Consider the following 22,573-nt stretch of genomic DNA (forward strand, 5'->3'; position numbering starts at 1 on the left):
GAAATCTATGCATGTGTTTAAGAACTTATTATTGACAAATTATTTACATTTTATGTAATGAATCTTTTATTTACTAAGAATATTTTAAGTGATTTTTTGGCACTATTTACCAAAGGAATCTAGATTAAGATTTTATTCAAGTACTATTTGTCGATTCAAAGTTGATACTAAATAGTACCTGATAGGGTTAATATCGATTTCAAAGGGAACATGAGTGAAATATGAGGTTTCATACAGTCAAACAATACATCTACATACAAAAATAGTAAAAATACATAATACAATTAAATGTAAAAATTTTCAGCCTACAATTTTAACTATCAGAGAAAAACAAGTTGTCTAAAGGTGAGAAGAATTGAAATCTTATTAAAAATAAATATATTTATTTATTCACTAACTATTCACACTGTCATTTACATTGCTTTCAATTGTTCAACATTCCTATCAAATCTAAGATTATAATGACTTTTCACACTTAACAACTAATTTTACTACCGTTTCCTACGCTAGATAAAAAGTTTATAAAAAAAAAGATTAATACAATCTAAACACTTACAAATATTCTACCTCACAGCATTTACGAGATATTTAATACAGGATAAATCGCTACTCTAAAATATGTAATACGATAAAAGTCTAACGTTTTTATACTAAGTTCTTATAAAGCTTGGTCTGCTAGCGCTCACACCACGTGATGGTAACCTCAAAATCGGTAAATGCCCTCTATTTTCCGCTTGTCTTGTGAAGCCAGGAGAGTAAGTAAAAGTATTCTAAGCTGCCACAGTCGTGTCCTATACTGCCAGAGGCATCATCGGCATTGCCATCGGAACTGTGTTGTTGACTTCCACTACGCAGTCCACCTTGCCGAACACTTTGGTCGTATTCTTCTCTTCCATCACTTTTATCGTTGCCATCATGTTGTCATCACATAAAACTGGGTTTTCTGGAACAAAAGTTTGATGCATTTTAGAAATTATAAAATCCTAGCTGCATACACATTGGGAATTGTAAATATCTTACTAAATATTGTAAAAAATTGTCATATTTTACGGCCATAACATTTAGAGAGAAACTTGGGTGGTCGGACTAGGCCTGCATTTACGTTTTCTTGGATTGGCGAAATATAAGATACCAATGTTCTTCCTTGCACATAGTAATAAAAGCCCTGCTATTGGTCACTCACCATTCAGATAGATGTTGAGGGTCCTGTTGACGCCATGCAGCTGACATTGAGTTTTCTCCACCAATTCTTTGCTGATGAGTCGGATATGATTGTAGCTTAGGTCGGCCCAGCAGAGCACAGGCAGACCGTGGAAGTCTCGCTCAAGCGCAATCAGCTGATTGTTAGTTGCAATCAGCTCCTCCAGGGACGGTAGAAAAGTCTGTAAACGAGAACACTCTGAAATGATCGTCCAGTTCCAGGGTTGGAATAATGTGTTGCACCCTGTTACAAGCTACCGGACCAGAGGGGTGGAACAGGATAATGATTAAATCAGTGAATAAATTAAGCTTAAGATAATAATGGATGTGTCAACTAAGACCAACAGGTCTAAAAATGTAGGAGAAGTACTAACCCCCCCCCCCCAAAAAAAAAATTGTTTCAGCAAACTTCTGTGGAATAGAACCAGATTTAGATAAATAAAACCAATTCCAAGTCTGGTTTAGTAGTTACTGTATCATCAATTTATTGACATACTGAAATTCCTTCATCCACTAGACATACCTTGGAAGTTTCCTCAAGGGTTGTAAGTAGGTTGAAAGACACGTCCAGGATCTTGAGGTTGTCTAGTCCGATGAGATCGTCTGGAGAAATGTGAGTGAGCCGGTTATGACTGAGGTTGAGTCGCTGTAGACTGTTGAGTCCCATCAGAGCCCCGCCCAGGTCCTCTAGCCTGTTGTGGTCCAGTCTCAGCTCTATCACACGTGTCTCTAGCTCTACAAGGTTCTGTGGACAACAATGGAGATGTTAGTGACTGAGGTTGAGTTGCTGTAGACTGTTGAGTCCCATCAGAGCCCCACCCAGGTCCTCTAGCCTGTTGTGGTCCAGTCTCAGCTCTATCACACGTGTCTCTAGTTCTACAAGGTTCTGTGGACAACAATGGAGATGTTAGTGACTGAGGTTGAGTTGCTGTAGACTGTTGAGTCCCATCAGAGCCCCACCCAGGTCCTCTAGCCTGTTGTGGTCCAGTCTCAGCTCTATCACACGTGTCTCTAGTTCTACAAGGTTCTGTGGACAACAATGGAGATGTTAGTGACTGAGGTTGAGTTGCTGTAGACTGTTGAGTCCCATCAGAGCCCCACCCAGGTCCTCTAGTTTGTTGTGGTCCAGTCTCAGCTCTATCACACGTGTCTCTAGCTCTACAAGGTTCTGTGGACAACAATGGAGATGTTAGTGACTGAGGTTGAGTTGCTGTAGACTGTTGAGTCCCATCAGAGCCCCACCCAGGTCATCTAGTTTGTTGTGGTCCAGTCTCAGCTCTATCACACGTGTCTCTAGTTCTACAAGGTTCTGTGGACAACAATGGAGATGTTAGTGACTGAGGTTGAGTTGCTGTAGACTGTTGAGTCCCATCAGAGCCCCACCCAGGTCCTCTAGCATTGACTCAAAGCCTCTAGTTTGTTGTGGTCCAGTCTCAGCTCTATCACACGTGTCTCTAGCTCTACAAGGTTCTGTGGACAATAATGGAGATGTTAGTGACTGAGGTTGAGTCACTGTAGACTGTTGAGTCCCATCAGAGCCCCACCCAGGTCCTCTAGCATTGACTCAAAGCCTCTAGTTTGTTGTGGTCCAGTCTCAGCTCTATCACACGTGTCTCTAGCTCTACAAGGTTCTGTGGACAATAATGGAGATGTTAGTGACTGAGGTTGAGTCACTGTAGACTGTTGAGTCCCATCAGAGCCCCACCCAGGTCCTCTAGCATTGACTCAAAGCCTCTAGTTTGTTGTGGTCCAGTCTCAGCTCTATCACACGTGTCTCTAGCTCTACAAGGTTCTGTGGACAACAATGGAGATGTTAGTGACTAAGGTTGAGTTGCTGTAGATTGTTGAGTCCCATCAGAGCCCCACCCAGGTCCTCTAGTTTGTTGTGGTCCAGTCTCAGCTCTATCACACTTAAATAATCTGACAGTGGTGTCACATTATACTAGCTCTTTTTTATTTGAAAAGTAGGTGATCTATGACACAAACGACATCCACCCTTGTAATACTGGCTTACTGTTAATTCAGTGCTACATCCATATAATTTAGTCTTGAATTATTAATATGTAGGAAAGGAAGTTGTTACGTACTTATTGAATTAAATAATTATAACACATAATTGTAAGAACTAAAAATAATGTCTTGTTTTTATTCATTTCTCAAACTTAGAATTGAAAATATTACATCAGCTGTAAATAGAAATAAAATTAATTAATGAGTCCATTAACAGATATAATAATATACAACAGTTCTCCCCCACTTGACTTCAACGTTAGTTCATCATTCACTTGCAACAACTACATTTCTTAAAATTCCTTATTCTCGAAGATCGTCTTAACTGCAATGGTGGTTGGTTATGAACCGGTGATTCTACAATATTTTCAATATATGCTGAAGGTTCTTCCATGTTTTGTTGGTTAGCACCTACAGGTGGCTCTGACACTGTGTAATCCATGTTTGATCCAGATGTGGTTATCTCTGAGGAATTCATTGGAGGCTGAGGTAAGATTTGAGGAGAAAAGGGACTTGATGGTGCAGGATCCCCTAAAGGCGTGTTCCATGGCAAGACATTTGGAGAGCTACAAACATTTGTTTGACTTGGTATGATTTGGGTTGCTTCTTGGTATCTATGAAAATATCTTGGTGTTTTTGACAACCCACTAGCTTCAACCTGTGTTTTTCTGAGCTGGTTAATATGTCTCTTTATTTTGTTTCGATTGTCTAATAAGATGATACTAGTGGTCGTCCTGTGGTCGAAACTCGACCAAAAATAATTAATGTACAGACTTCTCTATTTTCTCCCCACACTGTAAATAAAACATGTGATTGGGATTTCTTCCATTTGTTTTGATTTTCTGTTTACATTTTGTTGTTATTTCGTCACCATCATGGCAACCCAGTTGGTCCATGTTAATTTTTTTAAGTTTTCAAATTCGTTTTTTGTGCTTTTTTTTAGACTATTTTAATTTATAAAGGGATTCTGCACATCTACAGGCAAATATCTTTCTAACAGTATGCGTAGATTTCCCCTGCGATGCACACGAGCTGAGAAAAAAGGTTTTAAAGAAACATGCTTGCCTATTAATATATAGATAGATAATGAAGTTTTCCCAAACGTTGTAAAACTGTACCAAATTTCCACTGTGTAGATCCTACATAGTTTCTGGCTTGAACTCTATCTCCTGGATTTAGTAATCTTATTTTGGCAGAATGATCATCAGGTATTTTTCTTGTTATATTTCCCATAGGACGTATGAGATGTAACCTAGTACGTATAGTCCTGTTCATAAATAGTTCTGCAGGCGTTTTACCATTGTTAAGAGGGCTTGAGCGGTACTTAAATAAGAAAAGATTCAGCTTTTCCATCAGACTTCCTGTATCTTCAGTCATTGCTTTGAGTTTTTGTTTCAAGTTTTGTACTGATTGCTCAGCCAGACCGTTTGTTGCAGGATGGTTTGGTGCACAGAAACGTTGTATTATCCCGTTATCCTGACAGAATTTAGTGAACTCATCAGACTTGAATATAGAAGCATTGTCAGAAACAATGGTGTAAGGAAGTCCATATCGAGAAAATAGGTCATCCAGTGCATGTATTGTTGTTATTGAGGTAGGGGCTTTTGAGGACATTTTTACTTCCAGCCACTTTGATTTGGCATCTACAACCACAAAGAAATAGTGATTTTTGAAAGGGCCGGCATAATCTACGTGAATCCTTTGCCAGTTTTCTTGAGGTTCTTCCCAAATGTGAGGAGGGGCTTTGACTGGATTGTTTTTTTACTTCAGCACAGCTTTTACATGATTTTACCATGCTTTCGATTGCAGCATCTATGCCAGGCCAATAACATAATGATCTAGCAATGCTCTTCATTTTCACTATTCCAATGTGAGATGAATGTAATTCTTTTAGTACTGTTGGTTGAAGTGTTTTAGGGATGTAAACCCTTGACCCTCGCATAATAATACCGGAATGAAGGGTGAATTCTGGATTTTTTATTTCTCCTTCAAGAAGCTTTCTTTTAAGGCTTTGTAATTCATGGTCTCTATTTGTCTCTAATCTGATTGTGTCTGCGGTAATAGCTGAGGTGTCTGTAATCATGTCAAGAGTTGTCTGATTTACCTTGTATGAGTCTTCAAGGAAGTTCACCAACTTTACATCCAGAGGAATTGGATTTTGAGAAAAGTAGTCTGCATTTGTATGTTCTTTTGATGGTCTCTGTTTGATTTCGTAATCGAATGCACTTAAGAATTGGGCGTACCTTAATAATCGATGTGCTGAGATGACTGGCATGGCTTTCCTTGGATTGAATATTTGTTGAAGTGGCTTGTTATCTACAATCAATATAAATTTTCTGCCGTAAAGATACTGATAAAATCTCTTAATACCCCAATACACAGCAGTGGCTTCTTTGTCAAGTTGACTATAAGCCGCTTCACTTTTAGTTAAGGATCTGGAAGCAAATGCGATGGGTTTTTCTTGACCATTTATGACATGGGACAGTACTGCTGAAAGACCAGTAGGTCCTGCATCCGTAGCTAACGTAACAGGATAGTCCGGATTGAATGGAGTCAACACTCTTTCACTTGTGATTTCTTCTTTGATTTGATTGAAAGCGTTTTCACATTTGTTATTCCTTTTGAACTTAACATCTTTCTTTAGAAGCTGAGTTAATGGATGAATTATTGAAGATGCATTTGGAATGAACTTCGCATAGTACAGTGCCAACCCGAGAAATGATCTAACTTCCTCTACATTAGTTGGACGAGGTGCTTTTGTAACAGCTTCTATTTTATTTTGACATTTAGTGACACCTTGACTTGTTATACGATGTCCGAGGTAATTTATTTCAGATTGAAACAATTTGCACTTATTCATGTTTACATGTAAACCATATTTCCTCAACGTCTGGAGACACATTTCTAGTCTTTGATAGCACTCTTCAAAAGAATGCCCTTGAATAAGAAAGTCGTCAAAATATGCAATAGTTCCATCTAAGTTAGATACTACCTGGTCAATGATTTTGTGAAACTCTTTTGGTGCATTTGTGATACCCATAAAGAGTCGTTTTGCTTTGTAAGTTCCCCATGGAGTGGAAACTGCAGCATAGTTTTGACTTTCTTCTTCTAACTGTACATGTAAATAAGCTTTATGCAGATCTAAAACACAGAAGTATTTTCCTCCATTTAATTTATTTAAAAGATCTTCGATTCTGGGAATAGGATATTGAGTATCTTCTAGTTGAGGGTTTAGTGTAATTTTATAATCTGCACAGATCCTTACAGATTGATCTGGCTTAGGAACAATAACTAGTGGAGTACCCCACGCCGAGTGATCAACTTTTTCTAGGACCCCTTGATCAACTAAGGATTGTATTTCTCTTTTAGTTTTGTCTAGCAAGGCATAAGGAATAGGTCTAGGCTTCATAAATATGGGTTTTGCATTTTCTTTCAGTTTTAACGAACAATTTGGAATGACACCTATATTTGATTGAAATACATCTTTGTACTTGTTTAAGAGTTCAGTTTTGATTGATTCGATATTATTCTTGTCTGGGTCCAAACGGTTACCAGTATTTATTAAATTAACCGCTGATACTTGTACGTTTAGTTTTCTAATCCAGTCTCTACCTAATATAGGAGTGTAGTTCCCTTTTACAACATACAAATTACCGTGAGTTTTAATCTGTTTGAATGAAATTGGTACCCTTGCTACGCCTATTGGTGAAAAAGATTGATTTGTATATGAACGAAACCTTACATTTGATGGTTTCAACTCACAATTCAGTTTCAAACTTTGAAAATCAGTTAATGATACTATAGTAACTTGACTGCCAGAATCAATTTCAAATTGTTTTGAGCTTCCACCAACCTTGACTGTGACTACAAAAGGATCGTCTCGAGGTTCACCTAAATTGTAATGAATAGGTACAGTTTTTACCTGATTGCAGTAATATTCAGAATCTACGTCGCTTCTTTCAGATTCTGATTCTTGTACTTGCTTTATTGGCTGCCTTATAAGAGATGAAATGCAGACTTTCTCTATGTGGCCTTGCTTATTACAAGATTTGCAATAAAGGTTCTTGGATCTACAATCTGATGCTTTGTGATTATTCTTCCCACAGCGTAAACACGTATTTTCTAATCCAAGTTCTGTAAGCAGACTTCTTCTCTTGAAGTTTCTAGATGATTGTTGGCTTTTTCTAGCTTTATTTCTCATAGAATCGAAACGAGACACAATTTTCGATGATCTGGATTTAGAAATTTGTTTAACATCTGTATCGGTACTGTATAACTTGTTTTGTATTTTAGCAGCTTCAATTGCTAGTGAAATTTCAACTGCTTTTTCAAAACTGATTTCGTTTCCTTGCTGGAGAATCTGTTCCCTAATTTCACTGTCACGAAGTCCACGAATAAATTGGGCTTGTAAAATGCTATTTACTGGTTTCCCACAATTTTTTTCTTGGCAATTCCATTTTGAAGATATAGATAGTTGTTTTAAAACTGTAATGTACTGAGAAATTGATTCATTAGTACCTTGTTCCCTTGATAAAAATTTGTGTCGTTCTGTGAGAACATTTGTCTGTGGACAGAGCTGTTTCCCCAGTAAATCAGTCAAGGTTTCATAGTCTTTTGAAGGAAGGTCAGGTGCTGTTAAACTTGATAGAAGGGAATAATATTTAGCACCGAGTGCATTTATCAATATTCTTGCTTTTGTTTCCTTGATTTCATTTGACTCTCCATGTAACTTTTTCAGTTCAAAGAAGTTTTCTAATCTCTCTTTATAAGATTTGAATGTTTCCACTTTTCATTAAAAGATTCAAAGGTTACAGAAGAATTTAAGATAGGTGTTGTGACTTTACTGTCTTCCCCATTGTTTTCTGGTCTATGACTTGCAAGTTGTCTTACTAAATGGGCAAGAGCAGCAGTCTGGGCTTGTAATGTTTCCAATATTGCTTTGTTATGTTCAGTCACTTCTTGATTATCCATTTAGAATGTCCTGTTCTCTTCAAGCTTGTAATTAATGCCTAATCTTTTTATTTTCACCTCTGAGTCGCCATTGTTACGTACTTATTGAATTAAATAATTATAACACATAATTGTAAGAACTAAAAATAATGTCTTGTTTTTATTCATTTCTCAAACTTAGAATTGAAAATATTACATCAGCTGTAAATAGAAATAAAATTAATTAATGAGTCCAGACTAACAGATATAATAATATACAACAGAAGTGATAATTTTTGTCTTGTACCTACTCGATGTGGCAGTAATTACTTTTCTATTCAATCTAACCTTGAATTATACACAATTATGTTGGAGACAGTCCACCAACCTACCACAAAAGTTTCTTACGAAGCAAACTTTACTTGTGTCCCACAAACATTGACAATAACACAAACAAGTACAACTACCCAAAAGTAGGGTTGTTTAGATGATGCTAAAAATTACTTTAATGAAAACTCAAACTAAGGAGTTTGCAGCTCAATTGAGAACAATTTAACCCACAGTCTGGACCCAAGGCATGGTCTTGGTTTTGTTCCAATTTTCCATTGGGATTCAGCCTCCCCTCCCACACATCTCATCATTGTCACATCTTACACAACTGCCCTTCCTTAAGCAACAATTCCTTCGGCACAGTGCCTACTTGAAAACACTTTCAAACAATTTCTCTTTACAATATAAACCCTTTATGATGATATTTCTAACTAAGACTGACCTCCATTCGTCCGCCAAGACGAGAGATCTTGTTGTGAGAGATGTCTACGATGGTGAGGTGTCTCAGACCTCTGATGTCCTGGAGTGAGAACTCCTCTAGGTAGTTGTGAGTGAGGTTGAGTAGTCTCAGTGAGCGCAGAGGAAGCAACGAAGAATTCAGGGAGGTCAGCTGATTGTAGCTAAGCTTCAAGAACTCAAGAGCTTCAACTTCTGCAAAGTCGTCTGGAGCGAGCTGCACAGATTGTCTGGATCAGTCGATAATTTGTAAACGAGTTACTTAAAAATTTTAATTGTTTTAGTTCTATCTTTAAAGTAAATAAAATTGTTGTGTGAAGCCAAAGCCCCACTAGAAAAACAGGTCATGCTGCAGGCTGCAGGATCCATGACGTCACACTTGTGGATATATTCACTGCCATATCTGATGGCTGTTTACGCCTGGCAACTTTAGTAGAACTATCCACCACTGTGACGTAGTGTTGCATTACCCACGCTGCATGGTCTGTTTTTCTAGTGGGGCCTTGGTGAAGCAGAGCTTCATTTAAGAGAGAATGCTGCAAAGGAACAGTGTTTTCTTACCTATCTCTAAAAGGAATAATTATAGGTTTGAAACTATTTTTTTCTCCAAAAAATATACTCACTGTGCTAACTATTGTTAATGTGTAAAGTTGAGCTAAAGTATAACTAATTATGGAGTTGAGGGCCTTACCATGGTTGTTCCAATTCCTCAAATTCTAGAAATTCAACAATGTCAAAGACACAATTAAGTCTTATTGGTGTTTCAATATTACAAAAGCTAATTCGTGGAAAAACTTTATTCATCACTAGATTCTGATTAAGTTGCTTGAATAAAACTGACATAGATATTAGAATTCCTTGTGTAGCCGTTTCGTACATTCCTCTTACCGTTGTCAAATTATTTTTGTCAAGATGAAGCCTCTCCAATCTCCGGTTCTTGGAGAGAGCTCCATTCAGAGCCGTTATCTGGTTGTCGTGAGCAAAGAGAACGTTAAGTGCTTGGAAATGTCGCAGCTCCTGCGGAAGTCGTTCGAGTCTGTTGTAGGAAACGTCGAGAAGAGCGAGTTTGGAGTTGGGAATCATTTCAGGCAACTCGCCATCTAGAGAAGAAAGATCATTCTCGTTGATGAAAAGCCATTCCAGCCCCGCCAGGTTTCTGTTGGATGACAAAACATTCTTTCATTTTCCTATAGTCTCCAATGAGGTTAACACAATGTTAAGGTTAACACTTAAAATATTAACAAAACGCAATTCAAATTTAATTAATTTAATCCAAAACCTTATTCATCAAACATACTATAACAATACATTTCAGTAGCATAAAAATTGTGAAAATTTAAGTCATTGATAAAAAAGAAGATAATGTGTTAGTGACCTTCCAGATTAAAATTGAACTTTGTGATGGCCTGAGAAGAGATTTCAATATCAATTAATTTTCATGCAATCTTAACCTTCAAGCATGAAATCCAAATTGATTCTCTTTTGTTTGAATAACATCTCCATTTTAAACTTGGTCTGAAAAGGAATCTATCTATAGCCTTTATTAGGCTAGCATGTTTCTTTAAAACCTCTTTTCTCGGCTCGTGTGCATCGCAGGGAAACTATCATACTGTTAAAAAGATATTTTCCTGTGTATGTGCAGAATCCCTTTATAAATTCAAATAGACTCAAAAATAAGCACAAAAAATGAATTTGAAATTTAATTTAGGCTTTTTTGGTTACCTGTCTTGTACCAATGTCATTAACAATGTCATTGTAGCAATGCCATTAACATACTATTGCAAACACTACTTCTCTTTTACAAAATTGCCAAAATATTGATATTTAGTTTCATTTATAATAAACTACAGTATTACGTTTGATTCTTCAAGAGTGATGACTATTGAAAAAGTTTAGTACGGTACAACATTTTTAAGGACACATCTAAATAACACAATTAATAAATCACCATTCAGGATAACATGCAATAGCCGGACACAAGTTTTTGAAAAACAGAAAATAGCTTTGTAAATGCACTTTTAAAACAATTATACCTGAACTACCACTTAAAAACAACACCCTTTGTTGAACACAGATTTAAATTATTTCTGTATGAGATTATGGAGTAAAGATATCTGCATATAGATTTTGCTGTTGTTTACAGTAAATATAATAATAGCTCTCTTTTTTCTCTATGTATCTTAATAACAATTACCTTAAAGTCCCATTTAAAGTAGTCAAAGAGTTTCGAGCCAAGTGAAGTTTTGTCAGGGACTCAGGGAATGTATTGTTATCCATGCGAGATACAGCGTTAGACGCGAGGAGAAGAATCCTTAAAAGAGGCAGATTCTGAAATATTGTAAACACATAACAGAACAATAGACTAATTGAGCTACCAGTTATGTCACCAACCATGATAATATGAAATCTAAAGGGCTTATAACTTCACATTATTTTGACTCAATAAACCTATTACTCATTTCTTTGTATTTACTTACAGGATACCCTGTATAAATAGAACACCTGCTTAAGCACAACACATTCCTCCAACAACCTCCAACGGATATTTGTGTCTGGGTTTTAAAATTTTTGTTCTAAAGAATTTAAAGTCAATGGTTTGACTTAGAGAAGGGATGATGAGACTAATCAAAGTGTGTTTTTTAACTACCTATATTAAGAGTTAAGATTATATTTATTTGTATACTTTACTACTTAACATCCTAAGGGTATCTTTATTGAAACAAACTGTTTGAAAAACTTTACAAGATGACCACAGCAGTTTTTCATCAGATCAGCTTGGAAAACATTTATTTCATATGTTTGTATAGGAAAACAGCTGATACATGTGTTACCAGTTTCAGGTTCAGAATAATGTAGCGGTACAATTACCCCAGCTTATTACAGTGAACACCAGAGCCGGTCTTGGGTATGGTGCGGGGCCCAGTGTAATCATTCAGAGAGGAGCCCCTTACTACCAAAAAAAGCAGTATCTCAACAATAAACCAACAAAATTTTTAATGCATAATATTAGTGTTCCTCCCATTTTTTTTAATAAATGACAGAAAAATTTTTTTACTTGTATTGTGGGCCCTCGAGATCTATGCGGCACCCCCCCCCCCCCCCCTGTGCCTAAGGCCGGCTCTGGTGAACACTGACATAAACTAGAATTATGCACGATTATTATGGTCATCAGAACTTATAAAAGCAAACAACAGAATCCTGTCAGTACTTTATTTTGTGGTCACTCAGAAACAAGAATGAATTGTCCGCATTTAGCTTATATTTCACATTCACAATGTGTTCAGTATTATATGAAACAACCCACTGAATAGTCTTGACGTCAGAACATATCTTGCAAACTAATTATTCCCATTAAATTATTTTATCATTAACAGGTTCACCACTGGCTGTCACACTCCCCATAGAGTCTCCAAACACTAGGTAGTGAACAAAACCAATGATCTTTTTTTTCATATAAAGTGAAAAGTATTATACGGAAACAAAGATATCGATCCTACCTGGAAGTCGCGGCCTCTGAGAGTTGTGATCTTGCACCTGCTCATGTCCAGAGTCTTGATGATGGGCATCAGCCGCAGAATGTGATGAGGGACGACAGGCAAGCTGTTGTCAGCCAGACTGAGGAACTCGGTGCGACCCAGCCCCAGAAACACTGTATCTGGCAGACCGCTGCAACATCATATATCTGTTAGATAGCGTAGATAGATCAATTAAATCATCATCAATTACGATGGGGATGCACCCTAGGTGCGTCCCCCCAAATATGATTGGAGGATGGAGTGAGATGATCTGCACCTGTTACTGACTAAGATCAGCTGTTTCATTAGCTAGGATCATTATTTAAAGCTCAATGATCAGGGACAGCTGGGACCAGTTAAGGGATGAGCATCGATAGTCGATGTTTTCGTAACATCGATGTTTTTCTATTGATGTTCGATGCTTTTTACGTCGATGATAGGTTACCGATGTTTTTGGCCAAGTATTGAGATATCGGTGTTTTCCATTACTGGATAGTACAAAAAGCGGAAGATAAACAAAATAAATTTTGATGTTTTAGTCCCAAAAACATCGATGTTTTCGCAACGATGTTATCGGTACATCGATGGTTGACGTCGATGTTACCATCAATGGTGAACATAGATGGTTGACCTATCGATGCTCATCCCTAGTCCACTTTCAAACCATAAAGCTACTGACTTTTCTCAAAAAATACTTTTAAGAATCATCACATACAAAAAACGTTCAATGTCACATCAAAAATCGTTTGTTGTTGCAAGTATAAACTTTCAACGTGTATGTATGAAATACAATACAAACGGTCACTGATACGCCTACTGTACTTAGTACTTTTATTCATAGGACTAGTGAGGATTTTTTACGCAAGATGTAAATTGTGTTAATTTTGAAATTTACTATAACAGTGCACATGTTGCTCGAATTCGAGCAATTGCAAAGTATTACAGGAGTTATTTCAAAACGAATAACAGTCACATTTACAATGAGTTTTAAAGAGTCAACTCAAAGATTACCGTTGTGTAACTCAGATCATGGCCATGTTTACCTTCGTTATTGATAAACCTAAAGCATTCCGGCCGGTTTTCTCCTTCTCAAAATGTCTCGCTGTACAGGCAACACAGGTAATTAATTGATAGAGGGCCAATTGAGAACGAAAAGTCGTTTTGGGGTAGGGCGCATTTGTAACGTAATAGTTGAGATTGTCCAGGGTCAGGTGCTGACTGTGATGAGTTAAGCATTGGGATCACGCATTGCTTCTTGATAAGCTTTCTTGTCTTGGAGTGCGAAGGCTGGCACTGCAATGGTTTAAGTCATTCATTACAGGACGGAAGCATCAGTTTGTGATGATTCAGGCGGTGGATGACTTAGGATATCTGAATACCTACCGCTCACCCCATTGCGAGTCTGCTCGTGGCGTGCCTCAGGGGTCAGTCCTCGGTCCGGTGTTGTTCCTTGTCTTTGTGAATGATCTTCCATCAATTGTAAATTCTGGAAACATTTGTCTGTTTGCTGATGATACGTCGCTCTCGGTTTCTGATCAAAATTTCGATGAACTCGAAATAAAGGCCTTTTTGCAAGCGAGCTCCATGATGCAGTGGTTCGAGGACAACTCATTGAGTCTAAATGCCAGAAAAACTGAATTTGTAAATTTTTCTATAAGTTCAGCTGGTAAAAACAAAACAATTTCCTTTTGAATGATGTTTAGCTCGAGGCAACTGATCAGGTTAAGTTCTTGAGATTGGTGCTCGATACAAAACCTGCGCTTTCATTCCCATATTTGACACTGTGTGTAGAAGGATTTCTTCGGGAATCTTTCTTCCCCGCCAACTTTCTAAGTTTGCAAAATGTGATGTTCTAATTATAGCATATTATGGAGTGATTTTCCCGCACCTGATATACGCGGTGTGGGGGTGTGAGTGTGTGAGTGTGGGAAAACGTCTTTCCTTTTCCGACTCCAGAAGAGGGCAGTTAGGGCAGTCTTTGGTTTGAAAAGAAGAACATCTTGCAGGCAATACTTTATTTCATCCCAAATTTTAACATTTCCCTCAATATACATTTTGGAAACTTTGATTCTCATTAAAAAAACTTATACCAATACCAATCTTTACTTACACATTCCTATTCACTACGTAACAATTCTCATCTTAAATTGCCATCTCATTCAACTACATTTTTCAAGAGACACTTTCATTACAATGGCATTAAACTTTTTAATCTCCCTCCCTCCCTTCAGCTGGAGTCGGACTTGAACAGCTTTAAAAAGCAAATCAAAAAAATACTTTTGGCCAAGGGTTAACTACATAGGCGCCTTAAAATAAGAAAATAAATAGCAAAACCTAGAAATAATTAGAACACAGATGAAACCATTGTTGTTCGATAGTGAAAAGTATTGTGAATAACATATCAAAAGTCTCCAAAAATATCTTTGGTGGAACACCACCATTTTTCCAAAATGGTGGCCAAATCCAGTAGTTTTTTGCTTTTTATTGAAATTCTGACTTTCCAGTCAATATTGGTGAAAAGTCGTCAATACATTTAATGTTCCTCCTGAAATTACCTTTAAAATGATACCAAATACATGTCCCTACAACAAAAAATAAACCCCGTAGAAATAATAAAATATTTCAAGTAAAAATATTTTTTATAAATTAATGTAATAGTCCAAGCAAACTAAAAATAACGTACACAGGGATCGTATAAAAATTTGCAAGTAAACATGTTATGGTTTTATTTTTATTGTTGTGGTGTGCAGAGTGACATACCAAAATTGCAAAAAATCAGTCCACGGGAAACCCCTAAATTAAGGAAAAAATTGCGGCTTTTCCCAATATTGGACAAATTTTGCAACAAAAGATACCACATGTTTTTTTTGCACATTTTTCGAGATATTGACTTGGAACCACGACCGATATTTATTGGACAGTCCGTACTTAATTTCAATAGGGGACGCTTTTTGGGCCGCCATCTTGGATCTGCCATATTGGATATAAATATTTTTTAATGTAATTATAGTGTTGTGACACATCATTATGAACTAGATGCCCATGCTGATGTCAATGCTGAAATCAGTTTTTTAAATAGCGTTTTATGATTTTAAGATATATAAAAACGAAAACTCTTCCCATACATTTCTTATGGACGTTTCGTACTTTGACAATTTAAAAACACATTGAAAACTACCACAGTCTAAGGTTGTACTATCAGGTTCAAGTTTGGCGTGGAAATAGTTCACCAGCAGATCCAACAGATTGGAAGTGGTGTTTGACTGATGGTACATGTGACTAACTTACTTATAAATAACTGAGCTTATATATAACTGTAACTGTGTAACTTGGAAATTATATTTAGATAAATATAGGATATGGCCTTTAAAAAATTTCAACAAAACGTTTTATGGTTTTATTTTGTAGTGTTGTCCAGAGTGAAAACGGGAAAAACTCGTCATAGCTATTCGTTCAAGTATTGACTTTTATTTTAGCTATGGATTCCTTATTGGGATTTATTTAGAATTGGGGATAAATGTCTTTAACTAAAGACAAATTTCAAAATAACAATAATTCATTCAAAAGTTCATTGAAGGTAGGCCTACATGATTCGTTTTAAATTTGTCATGTGTCATTTAATAATTAATAAAATTAAAGCCAAACATTTACTGAGTACTTTGATACCAGAATGAACTTGTTAACATATTAACAACCCGAGATATAAATATTTTAACAAAAACTGATAAAAAAAGTTTAATTTAATTTTGTGTTGGGGTTTGTACCTCGTTTATAACTAGTCTGTTTTAACTATAAATAAAACAAAATGAAAGCTAACTAAAATGAAAGATCTTTTATCACTGAATATTTTAAGGCTAGAACGAACTGCAAGCAATAATAATACCTGGAGAAAAATAATCCAAACGCATTTTCAAAGTAACTTACGATACGTCCATAACTGATGTATAGGGAAGAGTTTTCGTTTTAATATATCTTAAGCAACGAAAAAACGTATTTAAAAACGGATTTCAGCATTGAAATCAGCGTGGAAATCTAGTTCATAATGATGTGTCACAACACTATATTTACATTAAAAAATATTTATATCCAATATGGCAGATCCAATATGGCTGATCTAAGATGGCGGCCCAAAAAGCATTCCCTATTGAAATTAAGTACGGACCATCCAATAAATATCGGTCGTGGTTCCAAGTCAATATCTCGAAAAATGTGCAAAAAAACATGTGGTATCTTTTGTTGCAAAATTTGTCCAATATTGGGAAAAGCCGCCATTTTTTCCTTAATTTAGGGGTTTCCCGTGGACTGATTTTTGCAACTTTTGGTATGTCACTCTGCACACCAAAACAATAACAATAAAACCATAAAATGTTTACTTGCAAATTTTTATACGATCCCAGTGTCTGGTTTTTTTTAGTTTGCTTGGACTATTACATTAATTTATAAAAAATATTTTTACTTGAAATATTTTATTATTTCTACGGGGTTTATTTTTTGTTGTAGGTACATGTATTTGGTATCATTTTAAAGGTAATTTACGGAGGAACATTAAATGTATTGACGACTTTTCACCAATATTGACTGGAAAGTCAGAATTTCAATAAAAAGCAAAAAAACTACTGGAATTGGCCGCCATTTTGGAAAAATGGTGGTGTTCCACCAAAGATATTTTTGGAGACTTTTGATATGTTATTCACAATACTTTTCACTATCGAACAACAATGGTTTCATCTGTGTTCTAATTATTTCTAGGTCAAACCACATATTCAGGGGCCTAACAGTGTTCGAGATTGTGTCGCTGATGGGTTTAGTTAGTTAGTTTTTTTTTTTTTTTTTTTTTTTAAAGAAGTAATTGGTATTGTTTTATTGAAGCAACATTGTCTATTGTTTATTTTAATTTTAGTTCTACGCTATTAATTGACATGACCAATGCAAATTTTGTATTTGTTATTTTGGTTCAATAAATGAGTTATGAGTTATAAGCCTATTACGCGCCACTGTTCTGTAACTGCGGTCGTTATCACGATTACGCCTCCTGACTATGTTTCGTTGTCGTCGCGTCGGAGTCGGAGTCATAAAAAAAAACAAATAAACAAATTATAGCTACACAAAACAACGATAAATGTACAAATTTAAGATACAACCATACTAACACGATCTATCTTGGGGGTTATGTTTACACAAACTCAAATAGTAAATAAATGTATTCAATGCTTTTCATTGAATTGAAAAATAAATAACAGCAATTCAATTATACAGCTGATCAAAACGTAAACAATTATGTTCTTCATAAGGATAACATGGGAACTTTTAAAGCCACTGGGGCAGAGCCCAAGGGGCATTTTCAAAAATGTAAGGCCAATTTGCAAATCTACACGACACGCTCTTTCCAATGAGACGTCAATGGATAAAATCGGTTAAGAAATGGCGGAGGAGTTCAACCGACAAAGTTTCATGTAGCGTATTAAGATGTAACATGAAGTTTTTTCCAAAACGCATCATGTATAGCTTTAAGTGAGATCTAAAGAAAATGTTATAAAATGATCCTATTCTTTTCTTTTGCATGAACAGATGACTGACTATGTCTAAGGATTTCTTGGAAACAGTTAATTATACTCTGGTCACATAATTAAGGTGATTTTAGGGGAGGAGATCCATCCCCTCCACTTGATTCACCTTTAAAACGATAACTATCAGCTGATTTTTGCCAACACGTGTTGAATCCCCATTGAACAGTACTTTTGCTGTTTGAATCTACTTGCCTAATAAAGGCTACCAGGAACAATTAAAATATAACACATAATTAACAATAGTAGAGTTTTAGCTGGATTTACCCCCTATTTTAATAAAAGCCCCCAGTATTACGTAACCAATTAACACAAAATTTCAGATCAACACCCGTTTAGTCCAGGAGCTGAGGGGGGTTGAGCATGCATGAAAGTAGTACGCAATGTTATTGCTGATTATTGTAATATGGACTGTGGTGATCAAAATTACGTATGTCGCCTATTTCAAAAGTGGTCGATAAGGTGGGGGGGAGGGGGCAAACATGGCGGTTTGCGCTATGCGTTAAAACGCTGATAGTTCGAAAACGGTAAAAGATAGAACATCGGTTAAAACGTCGTTGTAATCCTAAAAATGTGGACAACAATAATGGTCATTGGGTCCGAGGTCGTATCTCTATAAATAAACAAGTTATTGTATAAAATATGTAAAAATGGACTTCTCGTGTAGATTTATTACCGAAAGTAGAATTAATTTGTGAGTGTCGCAAAGAAGTAATATCAAATATCTTTGCTGATAGTTGTAATATGGACTGTGGTGATACAAAATACGCATGTCGCCTACTTTTCAGGTGGTCGAGAACTTGGGGGGAGGGGGGCAAAGATGGCGGAACGCGCTATACATCGAAATGCCTGTAGCTCGAGAACGATACGAGATAGGACATCGGTTAAAACGTAGTTTTAATCCAAAAAATATTACCAATAGAAAAGGTCGTTGGGTAAAAAGTCGTATCTTAACTAATAAAAAAGTTATAACAATAATAAGTTTAACAAAATCTACATCGTACAGCTATTTTTTTCGAAAATCGTATGGATTGTTGATAAATAATAGTGTAATTACTTAATTACTCGGCTAAATATTAACTAGATGCATTTTCTTATAAGAAAAAAATTTATTATTACGAATACATTTGGTTTAAAATGTAAAACACGGCCTCCAAACTACATATAATACTTGGGGTTTCGCCGCATTCAAATGCATAATACAGACTACCACTACAAATCCAATTTTAATTATTATAATGTTGTAGGTTATTACAATATGATTATGTAACAGATTCTTACTTAATACAGTTATATGAAATAAAAAACATCACTACAAAAGTAAATACCTTATAATAAAAAATTGTAAATATTTTCTTCGATACAAATGTATATACATCTATATATAATTAATGCATGAGAGCGGTCAAGAAATTTAAAGTTTATGGTGTTTATATTTACAATGGAATCAAACTACTATATATTATATATCATATTTAATTATTATCTTATTTGTTTGATTATTTATTTATCATTATTTCATTTAAATACTCAGTGTATAATGAAATACAAAATACAAGCAATCATTATTTTAAAAACAGCAGCAATTATAACGCAACCTAACAAACGAACCCCAAGGCGTTTGAAGGCCGTGTTTTACATTTTAAACCATATGTATTCGTAATAATATATTTTTTTCTTATAAGAAAATGCATCTAGTTAATATTTAGCCGAGTAATTAAGTAATTACACTATTATTTATCAACAATCCATACGATTTTCGAAAAAAATAGCTGTACGATGTAGATTTTGTTAAACTTATTATTGTTATAACTTTTTTATTAGTTAAGATACGACTTTTTACCCAACGACCTTTTCTATTGGTAATATTTTTTGGATTAAAACTAGGTTTTAACCGATGTCCTATCTCGTATCGTTCTCGAGCTACAGTCATTTCGATGTATAGCGCGTTCCGCCATCTTTGCCCCCCTCCCCCCAAGTTCTCGACCACCTGAAAAGTAGGCGACATGCGTATTTTGTATCACCACAGACCATATTACAACTATCAGCAAAGATATTTGATATTACTTCTTTGCGACACTCACAAATTAATTCTACTTTCGGTAAAAAAACTACACGAAAAGTCCATTTTTACATATTTTATACAATAACTTGTTTATTTATAGAGACACGACCTCGGACCCAATAACCATTATTGTTGTCCACATTTTTAGGATTACAACGACGTTTTAACCGATGTTCTATCTTTTACAGTTTTCGAACTATCAGCGTTTTAACGTATAGCGCAAACCGCCATGTTTGCCCCCACCTTATCGACCACTTTTGAAATAGGCGACATACGTAATTTTGATCACCACAGTCCATATTACAATAATCAGCAATAACATTGCGTACTACTTTCATGCATGCTCAACCCCCCTCAGCTCCTGGACTAGTTTGCGTGATCAGAACATTGTGTTCTACAGAGGTAAACTTCATGCTCGGCAGCGTCGGCAGGTTGGCTATCTATAAATAGGCCTACTAACATTTCCGACACATTTACATTATTTAAATACCCCCACCGCAGCAAACCTGCAGACTAAGTGAATGTCCATTTGCCTGATTAGATTTACACTAAAATGTCTCCAAAAAATATAACATTTACATTATTTACAAGTATTCCCTATTTTAATTGAATTTGTTTAACGAGTACTCGGAGTACTTAGGTTTGTTGCAACAGGGAGGGTAAAAAAGTGTTCTTTGTTGAAAAATGTTAATAGTTTAGTAAGAAATAAATGTATTTTCCAAATTTCATCAAAATATGTTCATAAACAAGCAAACTTCAACAGTTGACTTATTCTCCGTAAGAATAACATAAGAATTTTAAATTAAGGCTACAATTTTTTGGAATTTTTTCAGTAACCATTAGGCGCATAGTAACGCTTCAATATACTAAATTATTTGGTTTTTTTTAGCTCTACAAAATGGTTTGAAAATAAATTGTGAAGTTTATGTTTTCAGGGGCAAAAATGGGAAAACCCTATTTTTACCCCATAAAATCCCCCATAAAACCCCCCATAAACCCCTGTTACCATAGACCGATCATGATGGTTCGCGAACTCGTTCGAATAAATGTAGGTTTACACCTTTACACCGAATTTCATCAAAATCGGATCAAATTTGCTCGAGTTATCTTGCTAACGGACACATTTATAAATGAATTTTAACGGATTATGTTTTTGGCCTCTAGGGAACTCAGAGCGAAAAAGTAAATTGGTCTCGGGTCCAGGTCTTACTAAGAGTACCTACTACGCTAATAGCTTAATCTCTATTAAGAAGTTCAAAGTGGCTTTATTAATCAAACGTGTAACTCAAGTCAACTATAAAACGATCAGTCAATTTATTGAAATGGAAAAATAAACCGCTCCTACACTGTACATTCTTTATCAATTGATTACTAATACCAACACAATAACTACTACGTTTATAATTCATCCTCAAATAAAGGTCATGAAAGCAATCGAGGTTATGTTCATATTTTCCACAAGATAACAACGATAATAATTTAATAGTTCTTCGAATTTCAATCAACGAAAGCGGCAGCGACACATGATGTTTTGAACTGTTAACAGAGGTTATCGTAATAATGAATCATAAAACATCTTCTGCTAAACTCCGCTCAGACGAACAGTCTGTGATTGATGAGTGGAAAAAGCTTATCTGAATAAATGTATTGCATTACTATGTGGAGGAATCTGTTTCGATTGAACTTTACCATCGATTAGACAGAAAAAGCTGCGTAGATATTATTTTGTAAAAGGCTGAATCAGACGCAAATTCACGAAAAGGTCGACTTTGAAATGACAAAGTGTTGAACATGAATCCGATGAATAAATTTAGAAGGCATTGCTCGAAATGCGTCGCAAAAAGACAACAATATAGAACAACAATAGGCAACAATGGAAGAGAGGTTAAATTAGATCTGTTTAAAGTAAATATTTAGCACTATAAATTTACTACTGTAACACTATTTAGGGGATTAGACAATCATATTTCTTAAATTATGATTCTCAAAACAACTATCCAGACGGTTGAATAGTTTTAATGCTCTGTGACTAGATTTTAAAGAGGTGTTTACGATTTAAACACATGTTTCTCCATATCAGTTTCTGTCTCTGGGATACTTCACAGTTAAATGAAAACAGCTGTTTATTGTATAATTAATTAGTAGGAACGTTTTGTAACAGGGACACTAACTTCTTACATCTTTCAATATGTTTATCGATGTTAAGTGTGACTTTGAATTTTAATGTTTGTGAAGATTGTTCACAAAAATATTGAAATTGTAAGATTTACCTTCAAGTTGAACATATTTCTGTGAAGTCGTAATTAGTTTATTTTCAGAATAAACAGAATATGTATCCAAAATTATCAAAGAGATTACACTATGGTTGTCAGTCTTACACTAAAGTCTAGAAGCCAAGGCAACCTTGATATTAATAGTTGATATTTAATAGTTTTACAGCGGCAAAAATATGAGTGCGGCAAAAACTAGTGCGGGAAAAGTTAGTAAACGCAGCAAGCTACTTT

The 22,573-nt window shown here is 35.6% G+C and overlaps 1 protein-coding gene across 1 annotated transcript in view; it reads right to left on the bottom strand.

The window, feature by feature from the left end:
• Positions 1-363: 363 nt before the first annotated feature.
• The window catches only part of LOC128995843 (leucine-rich repeat-containing protein 1), a 41,061-nt gene continuing 18,851 nt past the window's right edge, over positions 364-22,573 (bottom strand). The window contains exons 3-9 of the mRNA XM_054420864.1: positions 12,423-12,591; positions 11,120-11,253; positions 9,814-10,081; positions 8,912-9,142; positions 1,724-1,945; positions 1,184-1,382; positions 364-943 (exon numbers count right to left, since the gene is read on the bottom strand). Coding sequence (XP_054276839.1) covers positions 792-943; positions 1,184-1,382; positions 1,724-1,945; positions 8,912-9,142; positions 9,814-10,081; positions 11,120-11,253; positions 12,423-12,591 — 1,375 coding nt within the window. The 3' untranslated portion in view covers positions 364-791. The remainder of the gene's footprint in view (positions 944-1,183; positions 1,383-1,723; positions 1,946-8,911; positions 9,143-9,813; positions 10,082-11,119; positions 11,254-12,422; positions 12,592-22,573) is intronic.

The sequence above is a fragment of the Macrosteles quadrilineatus genome, unplaced genomic scaffold (genome assembly GCF_028750875.1).
Source record: "Macrosteles quadrilineatus isolate MER2022 unplaced genomic scaffold, UCM_ALF_1.0 Scaffold_5__1_contigs__length_97177068, whole genome shotgun sequence".
Lineage (NCBI taxonomy): Eukaryota > Metazoa > Arthropoda > Insecta > Hemiptera > Cicadellidae > Macrosteles > Macrosteles quadrilineatus.